The sequence below is a fragment of the Sinocyclocheilus grahami genome, unplaced genomic scaffold (genome assembly GCF_001515645.1).
Source record: "Sinocyclocheilus grahami isolate Dianchi unplaced genomic scaffold, SAMN03320097.WGS_v1.1 scaffold234.1, whole genome shotgun sequence".
Taxonomy (NCBI): domain Eukaryota; kingdom Metazoa; phylum Chordata; class Actinopteri; order Cypriniformes; family Cyprinidae; genus Sinocyclocheilus; species Sinocyclocheilus grahami.
The window spans coordinates 247,869-266,651 of record NW_015505413.1 but is presented as its reverse complement, the minus strand read 5'-3'; the positions used below and the strand labels follow the sequence as shown (position 1 = coordinate 266,651).

General features: G+C 37.5%; 1 protein-coding gene across 1 annotated transcript in view; it reads left to right on the top strand.

The window, feature by feature from the left end:
- The window catches only part of sh2d3ca (SH2 domain containing 3Ca), a 57,154-nt gene extending 41,026 nt beyond the window's left edge, over positions 1–16,128 (top strand). Inside the window, exons 4-13 of the mRNA XM_016288757.1 lie at positions 1,856–1,984; positions 4,015–4,442; positions 6,510–6,584; positions 6,873–6,997; positions 8,600–9,090; positions 10,167–10,282; positions 10,971–11,142; positions 11,927–12,038; positions 13,015–13,221; positions 13,446–16,128. Of these exons, the coding sequence (XP_016144243.1) occupies positions 1,856–1,984; positions 4,015–4,442; positions 6,510–6,584; positions 6,873–6,997; positions 8,600–9,090; positions 10,167–10,282; positions 10,971–11,142; positions 11,927–12,038; positions 13,015–13,221; positions 13,446–13,621 (2,031 nt within the window). The 3' untranslated portion in view covers positions 13,622–16,128. The remainder of the gene's footprint in view (positions 1–1,855; positions 1,985–4,014; positions 4,443–6,509; positions 6,585–6,872; positions 6,998–8,599; positions 9,091–10,166; positions 10,283–10,970; positions 11,143–11,926; positions 12,039–13,014; positions 13,222–13,445) is intronic.
- Positions 16,129–18,783: the final 2,655 nt, after the last annotated feature.

Below are 18,783 nucleotides of genomic sequence, written 5' to 3'. Positions count from 1 at the left end.
AACTTCATATAAACAAGTTAACTCACTCCTCGAATAAAAACTAATAAAATTGGAGGAGAGAATTTTAAAAAAAATTGGAAAAGGGTCACCCATCTCCTGTGAGAGGTACCTCTCATAAGTCAATATGAAGTACTCATATCAGCCTAGCCCTGTTATCGCTCACACACTGGGTTTTCCCATAGTCCAAAATCGAGAATATATGAGACCAGAATATTGTACCTTGTGGCCATCTTCAAGCAGCAAAAGACAATTACAGACGCCAATATGAGATTACAGAGAGGTCTGGTTAGCCCCAGGTGGTGGATTCGGCCCCTGGAGGCAGAGACAAAAGCAATAACTCCCTACACTTGACCTTGCCTCACTATCTTTATACACTTCACACACAACCAGTTAAATGACATGGGATTGCTGAAATCTAGCATCTTTTCCTGTTCCCATGTGTAAAAGACGGTCGAAGAGGGAAAGGAAGCAGATGTTTAATCGGTTTACCTCAGACAGCGAGAGGAAGAGACCATTAGAGTGACCCAGGATTGCTAAATTGATCCCGCATCTCCCATATTCACAGACTTTGCCCTAAGCTTTGTCCGTTGTCTTTTTATTGACTTCATTACAATGCCGCCTGTGTTTGGATTAGTTTTCCTGTGTCACAGAGGGTCGAGACCTTCGCCTTGAACTGTCACGCTCATAGATTACACATTATTTCTACTGGACACAGAGTGCCATTGTCTAAATGGACACACTTGGGACAATTCTTTGGGTGAGAAAAGGAAGTCTCATTCTGCAATGTGTAGTTGTATGCTTTTATTTGTTTTTAGCGACAGGGTTGGACACAGTGTTGGGGAAAGTTACTTTTAAAAGTAATGCATTACAATATTGCGTTACTCCATAAAAAAGTAACTAATTACGTTACTTAGTTACTTTTTATGGAAAGTAATGTGTTACGTTACTTTTGCGTTACTTTTTAAATCTGGACAGGGCTTGCTTGTTTGTTTTTAAAATAAAAAAAAGTTATATTTTTGGCAAATATAAAAGCCTTGTCACACCAAAAGTGAAATGAATAAGCCTCGGGCTGAAGGGAAAGTAAATTTACGTCCGTACAGTAGAATGCAGAAGAAGACATTTCAACACACTTCAGCAATAAAAAAACTCACACAAAGTAATAAGTCATTTCTTCTTATTAGTACGGTTGAACTGGATCATCGAAGGTCAGCAGCAAAGACATTGGTTAATAGAATGGAATTCAATACATAAAGGATATTTGTGTTGTTTAACATTTAATTATTGCAGGTTTGCGTCATATTCTGAGTTGCATTATTTTAATACTGAATATGTGTTGTTGTTTTTTGTGAGTGAGATGAATTAATGCATATTCATATTTGTTTTAGAACTACAGTAACATCTTCTGATTTCTCTCAACATGGGGACAGGAGAGCTGTCAATCAATAAATTGGAAAAAAAGTAACTTGCGTTACTTATTTGAAAAAGTAACTCAGATATTCTCTTGTAAATTAACAAGTAATGCGTTACTTTACTAGTTACTTGAAAAAAGTAATTTGATTACGTAAATTGCGTTACTTGTAATATATTACCCCCAACACTGGCTGGACATTACATAAATTATAAAGAAGAACTATGTGCAGTGAAGCTCTTCGTGACTCAAAATACTTGTTAATTTCTTACATGGATTGATAAGTCAGTTTGATAAGTGAGGCAATAAACCTTACAATTGTTGTTCAAGAATGTTTTTTTTTCTCAGAGTGATCAATAGTTTGCTGTATCACATGTTTCCGTGTTCATGAAGTAGGGCAGTGTGACTTATGTGCTCGTTTTGTGTTTTTTTTTTTTTTTTTTGCAGTTCTCCAAGGAGAAGTACCTGCTGGAGTCGCCCCCGGAGAAGCTCAGGAAAGAGCTGGAGGAGGAGCTCAAACTCAGTAGCAGTGACATGAGGAGCCACGGCTGGTACCATGGCCATATTCCACGAGAGGTGCGTTTGTGCATCAAGATTTGTACTCATGCAGCCAGAATTTTGACTAAACGGAATAGGGTTTGGTCCACTTTGATAACTATTCTGGACCGTTAGACAAAAAGAAACTGATGCAAAATGAGGACAAAGCTCCTTTCGGATTTGGAGGTGGATTTGTGTAAAATTGGTTAAACCACAATAATGAACCAGTGTACAAAAATTATGGAAGCTTGTTTCCGCCACCGAGTAAAAATAAAAAAGGTCATTGCGACTTTTCATCTCATAGTTTGCACCTACAATTCTGACCTTTTTTCTTAGAATTGCATTATATAAAGTCACAATTGCATGATATAAAGTCAGAATTGCGAGATATACATTTGCAATTGTAAGAAGATAGTCAGTATTTTTTGCAACATTGGACATTATAACTCAAATTTGCGAGTTTATATCTCACAATTCTGAGAAAAGAAGTCAGAAATGCGAGAAAAAAAGTCAGATTTGCAAGTTTATATCTTGCGAATTCCGACATTATTTGTTGCAACTGTGAGTTTATGTCCAGCAATTCTGACATTATAATTCGCAATTGAGTTTATATCATGCAATTCTGAGAAAAAAAGTCTGAATTGTGAGACAAACTCACAATAGCAAGAAAAAATTCAGAACTGCGAGTTTGTCTCACCATTCTGACTTTTTTTCTAGCAATTGTGAATTTATAGTTTAAATAATTATTTGCGCAGCGATACTATAGAAGAAGCCCAAAAGAACTGACAGGACCTTTCAGTGAACAGTTCTTAAAATAACCATTTTGTTTATAAGTGTAAGGAACATTTGAATAATTTAAAGAATCTTTTATACAATGGAAAGGTTCAGCTGATGTCAAGGGTTCTTCATGGAACATCAATGCCATTAAAGAAATGTTATTTTTGAGAGTGTAGTTTATTTGCTACTGGGAGCTTCAAAACACTCTTAATAACTTTCAAAGATTTGATGGTGATTTATTTCATCCTCAAAAGTGCTTGTTGCATCATCCCGGTACCTTTTTATGTTTTAGGTAGACCATTGAAAACTCGTGTGTCCTTAATCTTGGAAGTTGTTTAAAGCTAGTCAATCAAATCTGAACTGGTGATTTCAGGCAGTCTTTGAGTGCAATATGCATCACATGTTCAGTGAAAGGATTGTCTACCATCTATGGCTATGCCTTCCCAAAATCCCAAACTGTTATCTCAAACAAACAGAGGACTAGCAAGTGCCAGTGTTTCACGCTTCGGGAAACTGCCAACAAAAGACTTCTAGTTATCTCTGCATATTAAGCAGTAATGGATAAAAGTATTTTAACTTCAAAAAGATTACACGCCTCAACTTTGAGAACAATGGACGTCGGAGAGAAGTCCACACCATGATATACAAACAAGTGTGCAACTGGAGAAGTTGTTCAATAAAAAGCTTTGTTAGCAGTTTTCAAGTGTTTTCTGTGTGTGTTTGCTTGTTTTGTGCATGTTTATTTGGGTTTTTATGTCGGTGTGTTTGTGAGAGAGTGTGTTTGTGTCATTTTTGCACCATAGAGCTGTCAAACTACAGCCCACACTGTCTCTACTATGAGAGAAGGCATCTGGGCATTAGCATAATGTATTCATGCTCAAGCTGGAGTAAAGAGAAACTCCAGCCCTCTCTATTAAAAAAAATATAGCTAGTCGCCATGGTGATACGCCCCCATGCTGCACTTCTGACCTCACCAAATGTGCTGTTGCACCATCTGCTGGAACAGAGGCATGCAGCACAAATGTAGCACTATCTTTTAAAACTTGTGTAAAATACATGTTATTCTATCGATTCACAGTGATGTAAAAATGTTAACGCAAATGTCACAGAATGTCATTTTAATGAATTTATTTGAATTTAAAATGTGTTTAAAATAAAATTGATACATTTCTACAGGGGGAAAAAAAGTGAAAAAAGTGGCACGTTGAGCTGGGGTGCGTGTGGGAAATTTAGGTTTGAGTCCAGCTTGCAACATTTCCTGTAATAATCCCTTTTCTTTTGTGTCAACACAGGCTTCAGAAACTTTGGTTCTGCGTAGCGGTGACTTCCTCGTACGGGACTCCCTGTCGACCATGGGTGACTATGTCCTCACATGTCGCTGGCAGCAGGAAGTGATCCATTGTCGGATCAGTAAAGTCCTGGTCAAAAGCGGGCAAACCAAAATCCAGTACATGCTGGAGCATGAGAGCTTCGACTCTGTCCCCACGCTGGTCAGGCACCACTCTGGCACGGGTCGATCCGTGTGCCCACGCACTGGAGCTCAGCTGCTGTGTCCGGTCAACCGAACGTTGCCGCTGAGGTACCTGGAGGCGACGTTTGCTTTGGCCGGTGGGAGACCGGGATCTGCACATTCACCATCGACCCAGAGGGGGGCGCACATCAAGAGACGAAGTGTTACTATGACGGATGGACTGACGACGGAGAAGATCATTCCTCACAGGTAAACCTTCATCATTATCATTATCATCATCATCTTACGTAATAATGTAGCAAACTCATACTGCCTTTTTTGTTTTGTGACCATATTCATGTAATGTTTTTAGTGACCACCAGGAGTTAAATTGATTCAGAGTGTCAAAGTAACATTTTTGTTTTGTTTTGTTTTGTTTTATTACCATATTCATGCAGTGTTTTTAGAGACCATCTGGGGTTAAATTGGTTCAGAGTCTCAAAATAATGGTTTGTTTTGTTTGTTTTTTTGTTTTTGTTGTTTTGTTTTGTTTTGTAACCATATTCATTTAATGTTTTTAGTGATCACCAGAAGTTAAACTGGTCTCAAAATAGTTTTGTTTTGTTTTGTAACCATATTCATTTAATGTTTTTAGTGATCACCAGAAGTTAAACTGGTCTCAAAATAGTTTTGTTTTGTTTTGTAACCATATTTATTTAGTGTTTTAAGTTAAATTGAGTTCAGTGACTCAAAGTAAGATATTAAAATGTTTTGTTTTGTTTTGTTACCATATTCATGTAGTGTTTTTAGTGACCACCAGGAGTTAAATTGATTCAGTGTCAAAGTAACATTTTTGTTTTGTTTTGTTTTGTTTTGTAACCATATTAATTTAGTATTTTTAGTGACTAACGGGATTTAAACTGGTTCAGAGTTTCAAAATAAGATATTAAAATGTTTTGTTTTGTTTTTTTACCATATTCATGTACTGTTTTTAGAGACCATCTGGGGTTAAATTGGTTCAGAGTCTCAAAATAATGGTTTGGTTTGTTTTATTTGGTTTTGTTTAGTTGTTTGTTTTTGTTGTTTTGTTTTGTAACCATATTCATTTAATGTTTTTAGTGATCACCAGGAGTTAAATTGTTTTAGTGAGTTAAATTGGTTAAGTCTCAAAATAACATTTTGTTTGTTTTTTGTTTTGTTTTTGTTTCCTAAACATATTCTGGTCAAGATTTTTTCTTTGATTATCATATTCATTTAATGTTTTAGTGACCACCAGAAACTAAAATGGTTCAGAGACACTTTCACTTTCAATAAAAAACTCAAAGTAAGATATTAAAATGATTTGTTTGTTTTTTGTTTGTTTGTTTGTTTTTGTTTTGTGTTTTTTTTTCTGTTTTCTAACCATATTCAATTATTCATAAATTGGTTCAGAGTCTCAAAAGAACATAGTTTTGTTCTGAATATGTCTTAAGTATATATATCCTAATCTTGAACATAAGATATTAAAATGTTTTGTTTTGTTTTGTTACCATATTCATGTAGTGTTTTTAGTGACCACCAGGAGTTAAATTGATTCAGTGTCAAAGTAACATTTTTGTTTTGTTTTGTTTTGTTTTGTAACCATATTAATTTAGTATTTTTAGTGACTAACGGGATTTAAACTGGTTCAGAGTTTCAAAATAAGATATTAAAATGTTTTGTTTTGTTTTTTTACCATATTCATGTACTGTTTTTAGAGACCATCTGGGGTTAAATTGGTTCAGAGTCTCAAAATAATGGTTTGGTTTGTTTTATTTGGTTTTGTTTAGTTGTTTGTTTTTGTTGTTTTGTTTTGTAACCATATTCATTTAATGTTTTTAGTGATCACCAGGAGTTAAATTGTTTTAGTGAGTTAAATTGGTTAAGTCTCAAAATAACATTTTGTTTGTTTTTTGTTTTGTTTTTGTTTCCTAAACATATTCTGGTCAAGATTTTTTCTTTGATTATCATATTCATTTAATGTTTTAGTGACCACCAGAAACTAAAATGGTTCAGAGACACTTTCACTTTCAATAAAAAACTCAAAGTAAGATATTAAAATGATTTGTTTGTTTTTTGTTTGTTTGTTTTTGTTTTGTGTTTTTTTTTCTGTTTTCTAACCATATTCAATTATTCATAAATTGGTTCAGAGTCTCAAAAGAACATTGTTTTGTTCTGAATATGTCTTAAGTATATATATCCTAATCTTGAACAGGTTCAGATGTCTCAGGTCTGAGATCAGGCATATTAATAGGTCATATACACATGTGCCAAAGATGCAGAAGTGATGTGCTCATGTAGGATGTCTTGTATTATCAGTGCGACACAGTCTACAGAGCCAGATGAGCCTCAGACAGTCGAGCCAGTGGTGAAACCAGCGGAGGGAAGCAGCTGGTGTGTGTGTGTGTGTGTGTGTGTGTGTTTGTTCACAGCTGGCACAGACCCCCTCCCACTCACTTCTGTTTCCAAACAGATTTGGCCACATGGAAACCCTTCACCTGCTTCAGTGCATGTCGTCTCTAGCACCACAATAGCACTAAATGTGTTCTTCACAAAGCTTGTAACTGTGGCTTATAAATTGTTCACCAAAATTAGAAGCTGAAAATGCTGATTGTTTTGACATGTAAAATGTGTTTTGACATAAAGAATGAAGGATTTAATAGCATGTTTTGTCCTTTCCAGCCCTTCTACAGTGCACCATAAGGATGCCATGAGGAACTGCGCCATGAGCATGGATCAGATCCAAGAGTACCGCTGCCCGCTGTCCCCTGTGGGGGAAACACCTCTATCACCTGCCTACAGCTCCAGTGAGTCCACACACACTCTCATGCATATATCTGAATATTTAAACCCACTGATCGCACCTTTTAAGTGTTAGCTCACCCATAATGTAAAGAATAATATATATCCAGATGGTTGTTATCAGAAAATAAACCTAGACATGGTGATCAGGACCTTGACGCGTGAATTGCTGATTTGATTTGAAATATGTTATTAGCTCATTAAACGCAAAGCTTCCACAAAGAAAAAAAAACGTTCTTGACAAGCTTTAAGCCAAGATGAGCAAACAAATTCAAACGAGACTGACATTTAAGAGACTTAATACACATATTACACAAATGTTTGGCACTTAAATAATAACGGGGACATGAAATATTGATTTGAGAAGAAATTTTGTTTATTATTTTATAATCCATTAGTTGCCATTCACACTGAATGCATTGCAGGCAGTGGAATGGGAAAAAACGCAAGGCATTTTTTTTTAATGAAGATCTTACTTCAACTTGAGCACCATGCTTTTAAAACATTGTGAACTGTGCAAGACGCTGAAAAGAAGCAAGACGCTGAAAAGAAGCAAGACGCGAACACAACGGTCAAACACGTCAATCTAGAACATGATTACATGGAAAGTAGTGCAGTGGAATAGAAAAAACGCATTCTATGTGAACAGCCCGTTCCAATGAACAAAACAATCATTCTGCCAATGAGACGAACACTACAACAATATAACCATAGGCCTACATTTGGGGGTCATTCACACAAAACTAATGAAAAGAAGATAAACTTTTGAAAAACATGTCTCTAAACCTTGAATTTGTTTTTAGCCACAAAATGTAAAATGAAACAGAAAAAAATTGTCTATAGACAATTTTATAAAAGTTGAACTTTTAACTTGAGTGGCGCATTTATAGTATGCCGTGTCATGTGCGAGACGCTGTAAAAGATTCGAGAAATATGGTCAAACAGGTCCATCTAGTGCATGTTTAGATAGAAAATCTTTGCATTCCACTTTTGCAGCATCTCACATTCTAAAAATTCTGAGCTCAATTTGAATGAAGTTCCATTTTTAAAAAAACTCATTTATAGACCTTTTTCATTTCATTACCAGCGCCTGACATTTTTAAACTCAAAAAAACATTCTGGTTGGCGCCGATGGCATTGTGGGCAGCGCGCCGACATGTATCATCGTTGCGCTTTGGGCGTCCTGAGTTCGAGTCCCGGCTTGCGGACCTTTGCCGATCCCATCCCCCTCTCTCTCACCCACTTCGCTTCCTGTCGACCTACTGTCCTTTCTAAATAAAAGGCATAAAATGCCAAAAATAAATGTTTAAAACTGCATTCTGTATGAACACCCCCTTAATACTGAAGTCCTCCAGTTTCATTTTAAATGCAGTCAATTACTGAGGGCCACGATGACACTAGCTGTGTTTGAATGAAACAGAGAGAGCATGCCTGTGGTGTGATATGAAAGACGTATAAGAAGAGCCAGAATCAGGTTGAGCGGTCATTATACAGCGTTGCTATTCACAGCGGTTGCAAATGAACTTGGAATGTTGCAACCGACCAATCAGAATCAAGCATTTCAGAGAGCTGTGTAGTAAAATCTGTTATTTTGTTTGTTTCTCCAGTTTCCCGCCACAGACATGGCTCAGGAGGGCGTGTCCTCGCCGTGATCCCGCCTTCTCCAGTGATGCGCCGCTCCAGCGATCCCCATCTCTCACCATCCTCCTCCAATAACAACCTTCCCTGCTCAGACGCGCCCCCCAGCACCCACTCCACGCCTGCCCACGGTTACCCGTCTGAGCGTTCAGAGCAGGGCGGCAGTTACTGTGAGCTGAGACCCGGTCAAGCCCCCATTCCTCCCTGCAAGAGCTACGTAGAGAGGCTGAGGGTGGAGGAGAGCCAAAGCCCAGGCTCTGGAGCCCCAGACGGGGTGGAGGGCTTCATGCTCCCCCTGGTGGAGACCACCTCCTCCTTCAAGCCTGGGAAATACCAGTCTACTCTTCTGCCAGCCGAGAATAAACCTCTGGAGATGAGCGTGTTGAAGAGGGTAAAGGAGCTGCTGGCGGAGGTGGATCCCAAAACAGCCGCCAAGCACATCACCAAGGCAGATTGCACGGTAAAAAATGCAAATAAATACGGAAGAAACTGACACTCAGTGGCTATAATTCAATGTTTCCCTATATACATTATTACCCAATTTTATTAGCAGTGGTTCAATCAATGCAGTCACCGCGTTAATCAGGTGACAAGAACAATACATCTTTAACCATAAAATAAAAATTGTGCACTCTATAAGAATATTTATTGAATTTTGGCAGGAAATAAACATTATAACACGTTTCGGCTATTGGCCATCTTCAGTGTGTTGATTCACTGCTTCTCAAGAATTATATACAAAGCAAAGAGTATTGTTTAGTGTTCGTAATAAAACAATTCAGTCAATGAACCTTTTTCAGGGTTACGTAAGAGATAAGAAGGTCAGTTGATTGAAATGTTGCTGATAAAAGTTTGGGCCATGTCAGGATTTTTTTTTTTTTCCTACATTTGTATTGGAATTTTATTCAATGCACAAACAGACGATTTGATGTGAGGCACAATTTTTTAACATTTAATGTAAAAGTTTTTTTTTATTTTTTATAATTGTAAAAAATATTATTTAGTTTCTATTAATTAATAGTTTCTTGCTGATATTTTTTTTATCAATTTTCTAGACAAATTTTTTTACTTGTTTTGTTCACAAATGTATAACTAGGTCAAAAAACACAACCATTGTGTTTTTCATATTTTTACATATATAGCCCAGGTTCAGTTTTTATATATATATATATATACAGTATATAGACTTTTAGTTGGGTTTAGTTAGATAGCTTTAGATAGGTTTTGGTTGGGTGCATATTTATAATTCTGATCATTGAGAGCAGACGACATTACGTAAGACACATGTGAAGCTGACTGATAAAGTCTGGACGGCATCTCGAACCTTTCATCTGCCCGCGCTCTCAGTGCTGTCTTCCATTAACATCGAAACCTTCAGGGTTAATAAACTCTTTCCACACTGCTGTTTACCACATTTATCATGTGACGAGTTCAAGGCTAATTAAATGTCTTCTGCTCTGACTGTGAATATATTAGGATGGAAATAAAGGGGTGGGGTTGAATATATTGCTCTTGTAACTGTGTGGCCATCTGCAGGTTGCTAGGATACTGGGCGTTACCAAGGAGATGCAGAGGATGATGGGAGTGAGCTCGGGGCTGGAGCTGCTGACTCTTCCGCATGGACACCAGCTGAGGCTGGATCTGCTGGAGAGGTGAGGAAACACTTGCACTCATACACAGATAACAACATCAGGACACACCACAGACTTCAGCTGTTCTGAAGGCATCAGCAGCCAATGATGTTTAATTCTGTCGACCAGTAATTAACTCTATTTCAACCAGCAGATTGGCATTTTTTTTAGGTGAACATCAGCATATTAGAATGATTTCTGAAAGATCATGTGACAGCAGAAGAAACTTCTTTCAAAAGCTGTGTTGAATATATCTGAGTGATCAGCTTTGTCTCCGATAAAGGGATGGGGTTGAATATATTGCTCGTGTAACTGTGTGGCCATCTGCAGGTTGCTAGGATACTGGGCGTTACCAAGGAGATGCAGAGGATGATGGGAGTGAGCTCGGGGCTGGAGCTGCTGACTCTTCCGCATGGACACCAGCTGAGGCTGGATCTGCTGGAGAGGTGAGGAAACACTTGCACTCATACACAGATATCAACATCAGGACACACCACAGACTTCAGCTGTTCTGAAGGCATCAGCAGCCAATGATGTTTAATTATGTCGACCAGTAATTAACTCTATTTCAACCAGCAGATTGGCATTTTTTAGGTGAACATCAGCATATTAGAATGATTTCTGAAAGATCATGTGACAGCAGAAGAAACTTCTTTCAAAAGCTGTGTTGAATATATCTGAGTGATCAGCTTTGTCTCCTGTTCAACAGGTTTTACACCATGTCTATAATGATGGCGGTAGATTTGTTGGGTTGTACGGGCAGCACAGAGGAGAGAGCCGCCCTCCTGCATAAAACCATCCAGCTGGCTGCTGAACTCAAGAGCAACATGGGCAACATGTACGGATTCGCTGCGGTCATGAGAGCCCTGGAGCTGCCGCAGGTGAGAACGCACACCTGTCCTCTCACACCACAGCATATGAGGTGCCATTCATGTTAAGCGTTAAAGCTTAATGCTCTCTTTAAAGGGATAGTTCGCCCAAAACTGAAAATTACCCCACGAGTCACTCACCCCCGAGCCATCCTAGGTGTGTATGACTTTCCTCTTTCAGACGAATACAATCAGAGTAATGTCTTGGTTCTTCTAAGCTTTATAATGGAATTTTGGCAAGATTTTGAAGCCCAAAAAAGTGCATCTGTCCATCATAAAAAGTGCTCCACACGACTCCAGGGGTTAATGAAGGCCTTCTTTGAAAGTTTTAAATATGAATATTTTTCTTACACAAACGCATCGCTTCTCTTCAGAAGTTAACCCGTGTGGAGCACTTTTTGATGATGGATGGATGCACTTTTTTGGGCTTCAAAATCTCGACACCCATTCACTGCCATTATAAAGCTTGGAAGAGCCAGGACATTTTTTAATATAACTCCAACTGTATTCATCTAAAAGAAGAAAGTCATATACTGTGCACTGGGCTTGAGGGTGAGGAAATCATGGGTCAATTTTCATTTTTGGGTGAACTATCACTTTAAACACCGCTAACTAAAACGAAACATAAAATGTATATCAAAGTGTAAGTACTGTTTAGATGCATTATTCGTCATTTGCAACTTGTGATGAATAAGGTTGTAAGGTTGCAGTTATTTCCAGTAAACACACAGCTGTGAAGTAATTCTGGATATATTTCAGTTATATATTTATATATATTCTGTGATGTTTGTTGTAGATCTCACGGCTCGAGCAGACGTGGATCACACTGCGACAGAGACACACAGAAGGTGCAATCCTCTATGAGAAGAAACTCAAGCCATTCCTGAAGGCCATGAATGATGGGAAAGGTAGGACAGAGTGCTTTAAATAACCTTCTACAGAAGATTATTCTTAGTGACATTAGCAACTCCTAAGAAATTGGTAAAGAATTACAGGGACAATATAGTGCTTTTCTTCATAGTGGTTGATTGATATATCTCCAAAGGCCGTATTGTATTGACCGGTAATTATTTGTTTAATTTATTTATTTTTTTATTTGTATTTATTTATTTATTTTGCTGATAAGTGTCAGAAGGAGATTTTATTTTGACAGTGGCAGGACTTTTATTTTGATAGTGATAAGAACAGCAGCACCTGTGTTCAGACATGAGGGCAATCTTTAAATTCATGATTTCAAACTATGCTGTGTTATATCCAGTTTGCTGTTATGTCATATTCATGTCATATGTCATTGTTCTGTTTGTAAAATGAGTGTTACCTGGTCTTTATTTGAGAAAATATTATTCCCAGTAATACATATTGCAATATTGATTTATTTTTTATTTAAATATTTAAAATAAATCTAAATTTAATTGCAGCAATTCTGCATGTTATTTGAATTAAATTGTGAAAAATAATGTACCGTATATTTTTATATATGGTATTTGCTTTACTGCTTTCTAAGATATCGATATCAACATCGAAGACATCAATATCGGTCAACCATTAATTCTTAATATTAATGGAATTAATATTCATTACAATTGATATTGATGTAATTTACTAGATTTATTGTTTTATTTATTAACATTACTGTATTTGAGTTCATGTCCAAGTAAATTATTTATTTGAAATACCCTCAGATAATATTATATAAAATAAATATAATTGATAATAATATAAATATAATGATTGTTATAAACTATCATTTTCATTTTCATTTTACTTATCAATCTTTAATAAGTAATTGGTAAATATATATATATATATATATATATATAGATTTATTTATGTATGTAGGTAGGGAGGTATTTATTTATTTATAACTATGTATTAATCTTTCAGAGACCTGTGTCCTCTCGAACACCTCTTTCCCTCACGTGGTGCCGGTGTTGTCGCTGCTGGAGCGTGGTGTGGCGGCAGGCGAGGCGCTGGAGTCCTGGGAGAGCGTAGAGTCTGGAGTGGACGTGGTCATGAGTCACCTGGAAGCAGCACGAACCATCGCTCACCATGGAGGACTGTATCGCACCAACGCTGAGAGCAAACTACAGGGTAAACTATTAACAAAAATATCAAATCCAAGTATTTACTATTAAACACAATTATTAAACTGAACTTAATAAATAATAATTTACTAATATTAGCCTAAAAAGCATGCATGGATGTACACTTTGAAGATATATACAATATAGCATGCTGGCACATACTGTAATTTGCAGTGCACTAGTCCTATTTTAACATACTTTATGTGTTGTTCACAATCTGTCTCCACACAGATTTCCAGGAGCGGAAGGAGGTGCTGGAAATCTTCTGTACAGAGTTTCAAATGAGGCTTTTATGGGGCAGTCGTGGCTCTGAAGGAAGCCAGGCCGAGCGCTATGAGAAGTTTGACAAGGTCCTCACCGCTCTGTCCCACAAGCTAGAACCTCCTGTACGACACAGTGAATTATAGCACCCCCGCACCCACAAATGGTATGATCCCTGACCTTCCTGTCACTCCTACTCCTGGACCGGACCATGCTTTTTTTTGGGGGGGGGGGGGGAATGGAGAACATGACATTGAGGGACTCACTCCACTAAACAAGGCACAAAAGAGGACAGGCTTTATGCGAGCATGATAGCAGCCCCTAAAGAACACAGTCGTGAACTGCAGCAATGGAATGAAATAAAAATCTAAAGCCAAAATCCCTTTTTCAGTGGTGACCAAGGGCACTTCCTTTTCAATCAAGAGGGAATGGGATGAAGTGCAAGTTGACTTTAACCCTAATAGGTCTGAATCCTGTTTTATGTGAATCCATAATTTAGTTTCCGTCAGCTTTTATGTCGACAAAAAGCAAAGATGTCTTGCAGAGGTGACGCGTCTCTGTACTGGAGATGAGACTGCATTGACGTTACATAGTCACGATTTATTGCTGGAATAGACTGAACACATGCTCACTTTTAAAATGTCTGAATGTAAGTTGCCAAACCATGAATTCAAACAGATGTCTGCTGGATAAAGAGTCTTATTTTTTGCTCATTTTTTGGGTTCACTTCCGTGCTGTTGTTTTTTCGGTATTGTCATGGCTTTATCGATAGAAATGGAGTCGACAGTTACGGTAAGAAATTGGGCCTTCCTTTTTAATGAGTTTGTAACAGATGCTCACATTCACACTCTCTGCAGGTCTGACAGCATTGCTTCTCAGAGCGCGTTGATGTCTGTATGTGTTAGAGAAGAAGTGTAAGGTAGAAGACATGCCTCTCTTTCTGTCATTCTGGGTGTTTTATTTTTGTCTGAATAGGTCATATCATTAGGAATGAGACTTTCCTTATTTGTAATTACAGAGTTCATTATATAACGATCAGAATTTAAAAATCCAGTGCAAAAACAAAAACGCATTTATTGAAACTTGGCAAGCTCATTAACATATGACTACCCACTTCACATATTGGGTGTGCAGTCATTCTCCTAAAACCCAGAAGAGCTAATGATAAGAGTAAAATTGTGAAAGTGGTGAAATCCACCACATATTGTGATGTTTTTGGCTGTGTGTAGCACCTACTGCTCTGCAGATCCTTCAAAAGGATCCCAATGCTGGAAACAAGTTAATTTACAGCACATTGTTTTATGGATCAGTTACATGGGGCAGAGTAAACCATATTAGCAACCCCACCGCTCATGTGTTTCTCATTTCACATGCAAAGAAGTACATTTGCATAAAGTCTTAAAGGCACAGCAGCACAAAAACAGCACGTTTAATTCCAACATCAGAAAGAGGGTGGAAACTGACATGAAAAACTAAATTATTATCCTTTGGACTTTAAGAAAATTCTAATTAAATTATTTAAGAGACCCATATAGCTAAACTTTACAGATCAAGTCCATGTCCAGATCATCTATTGCAAGTCAACAAAGACATTTGATTATTCATTCAAACATTCAAAGTAATGTTATAGCAATACGTTACAAACTAATATATAGAGGATCATTGTGTAAGTGGTTTATGCTAATGCATATTGATCATATTTAAGATTAGAAGTTTTACTAAAACTCACTATTTTGATGCATAAATCATCCGTTTGTCCAACAGATATGAATTATACCTCATACAGTACAAATCTGTTAAGGAGGGTGGGCTACTTTTCTAAGTTATCATACAGTTTTCACTTTGGTGGGTAATAAAAGCCCTAAAAATCCCAGAGTTGAATGAGGGATTGGATGTGGACTCTTGATTTAGGCCAGTAAGTAGCCATCTAGCAACCACCCAAAACACCATAGCACGACTCTTGTATGAGTACCATTCACATTTTCATGGAAAAACAAAGTTTGAAAGAGTTCAGCTAATAATAGCAACATGCTCATTAAATTCAGATAGTCCAATACTGTTTTCGTATTCTGGTAGATTTAGCCAAACAAAACCCAAAGTCACATACATATACCTCTATCAACAGTGTAAATGTTCTACCCTTATTTCTGGGTACCGTAAAGAGAAAAGTTGTAGGTATCTGGTTCTAACGCGACCTATTGTGTATCATATACAGGCTGCTATACTTCACACCCAGTCTATCGATGCATATTTCCAGGGAATTTTCTGAAGGTATTTTTCAGGTATCTTAATAAAGGCACATCTGAAAGAAGACGATGCTGTCTGTCACAGATAGGGGAGGGATGAAAAGTGGATCATATGCAATTTCACTTTTAGCCAGCAGAGGGCTCTGTTTAGTAAGGAAGTAAGTTTTGAACCTTTTGAACCTTTTTTTAATGAGGCCTGCTGGCCTAGGACTGTATCTTGTATTTGGTTTCTCTACTGTAAAGGTAAACGTGTGACTATTTCGTTTTGTAAATAGTTACCCCTAAACAGTCGATGATAGACGAGGTGGACGAGGTCACGTGATTGCATCCTTTTATTATGTGCTGTACATACTGGTATGTCATATGTTTTGCACTCTTTTTTCAGAAAATAAAATACAGTAAGCTTGTGTTTTTGTGATTTTTTTGCACTAAATATTATTTAAAGAAGTAGTTCACCCAAAAATGAAAATGCTGTCATTAATTCCTCATGTCGTTCCAAACACATAAGACCTTATTTTTTGATGAAATCTGAGAACTTTCTGACCCTGCATAGACAGCAACGCAACTGAGACGTTTAAGGCCTAGAAAGGTAGTAAGGACATTGTTAAAATAGTCCATGTGGCATCAGTGGTTCAACTGTAATGTTATGAATCTATCAGAATACTTTTTGTGCACAATGAAAACAAAATGAATGATTTTATTTAACTATTTCTTTTCTTCCGTGCCTGTCTCTGCCGTTTGTTCAAGAGAGTATATAACGACGCACGCATGTGCATTCAGAGGAGAAGAAATCGTTGAGGTTATAATTCATAGCTTTCAGTCACATGACCGGCTTGAAGACCTGGGGCAAGTTCAAGCTCAAACCGGTGCGCAACATTTTGCTACGGTTTCCGGTTTGAACGACATGTTTCCTGGAAACGGTGTGCAATGGGGTTTGAGATACATTTTCTCTTGTTTGGTGATTCAAAAATGTCAGCCCAATCAGCAGCAACATGTATATAAACCACGCGGTATTAAAGAGACAGCTGGTACAGTGCAATTAACATCAAAATAAATTCACAAGAGCAAGTATATTGTTTGCACATGTTTATTTACAGGCAACATAACTGAAATAATAAGAGCAAAAGTATAGATCTGGAACTTTTTTAAGTCTGTCTAAATATCATTTAGTAATTGCAATGTCTTCTGGTCCATATCCTTTCCTTAGGAAGATGTGCTCAATACTGATTAATGTAACATAAATATATTATACATATTTATATATTTTGCTATTGTTTTGTGGAGTGACACTTTCATAAACTTTTCTATACTCCTCTGATTATATAATGGTAAATATTACAATAACATAGCACAACAACAGAGATCAGCAATAATGATAAGCCTAATACTCACAATAAAAATAATACAGTCATATAGATCATAACACATCACGTCTCGGAGGTAAGAAGTGGATTATTCTTCACCTGAAATGTTTGTCTTTTCATCCTGAAATGCGAGGCAAATGTTGGATCACAATAATTAGGAACCACAGTTTCCACAAATCCCTTCACTGGATTGGGATGTTCTCTTTTATTCTGGACTGCAAGGGCAGTGGCTGTAACATCGAGTGTATTTTGTAGATGACTTTCTTCTTTCAGACGAATCCAGTCGGGAGTTATATTTAAAATTGTCCTGGCTCTTCCAAGCTCTATCATTGCAGTCAGCGGGTGTTGCAGTGCTTCAGTCCAAAAGAAGTGAAATAAAAAGCGTCCATCCATAAAACAAAGTGTCTCTCACGGCTCCGGGGGATGAACAAAGGCCTCTTGTAGCGAATCGATGCGTTTTTGTAAGAAAAATAACCGGGCGGATCACGTACGAGTTCAGCTTTTGCGCATGCGCCGCTCAGAAGTGATGAACACGGAAGCGCAGGGGAGAGATCAAAACAACGGTTACTTATTAGAAGTACAAAACGAGGATTTGTAAAAAAGAATGTCAGAGGATTTCGATATAAGCCAAGAGGAGACTGGTTTTCCTTTGCTAAAGCAAGGAAACTTTGCTTCCTTTGATCCTGTAAACAAACGTTGGTTTTCACGAGACTCACCAGCGCATGCGCAACACTGAACTCATACGTCATCCGCCCGGAGCTGCTTCCATGTACACCTGTTGGCGCAAGCTACATTAAAGTGATTATTAAGTTTTGAATATGGATATTTTTCTTACAAAAACGCATCGATTCGCTACAGGAGGCCTTTTCTCACCCCCACCCCCAAAGGGTGAGACATTTTTTTTATGGATGGGCGCTTTTTATTTCAGTTGTTTTGGACTGATGCATGCAACACCCGCTGACTGCAATGATAGAGCTTGGAAGAGCCAGGACAATTTTTAATATAACTCCGACTGGATTCGTCTGAAAGAAGAAAGTCATATACACCTAGGATGCTTCGGGGGTGAGTAAACCACAGCCTAATTTTCATTTTTGGGTGAACTAACCCTTTAATATATTTAAAACAGTAATATTTTCTATATTAATGATGCATAGTTTACATAGGCAAGCAGATGAGGCCGGAATATGAACGCAATCCACTTAATGGTTCAGTGTTTTCCTATAATGGTTTTCAGTGGGAAACCATTTAATGTGAAACTTTTATATTCCCGCTTCATCTGCTTGTCTGTACAAAATATACATCATCAATAAGGTGTTTACTGAATTTCATGCCCGTGTCAGTGGAGCAAAGCTTTGTTTTGCCCTCCAGGTGGGCGTTCCTATAAGTGTGATGTCATGTGAAAACTATCAATAGATGTGAAAAAAAACAGTTACATTAATAAAGTAATTTAAATAATTATGCTACTTATTACATTTTGCATAGGGTAACTTGTCATCTGTAACCTATTACATTGCCAAAGTAACCTTCCCAACACTGTATTTTACAGAACTCTAAAATGGCTAGAAAATCAAAACTAAAAGTTCCAAATTTGAGGTTGATATCTAAAAAAAAATAGCTTTCAGTATGATTTAGTTTGGGTGCAATACCAGAGTTTTCCACTAGATGACCACCAAGCTCCATAAGTGACCATGGACACCC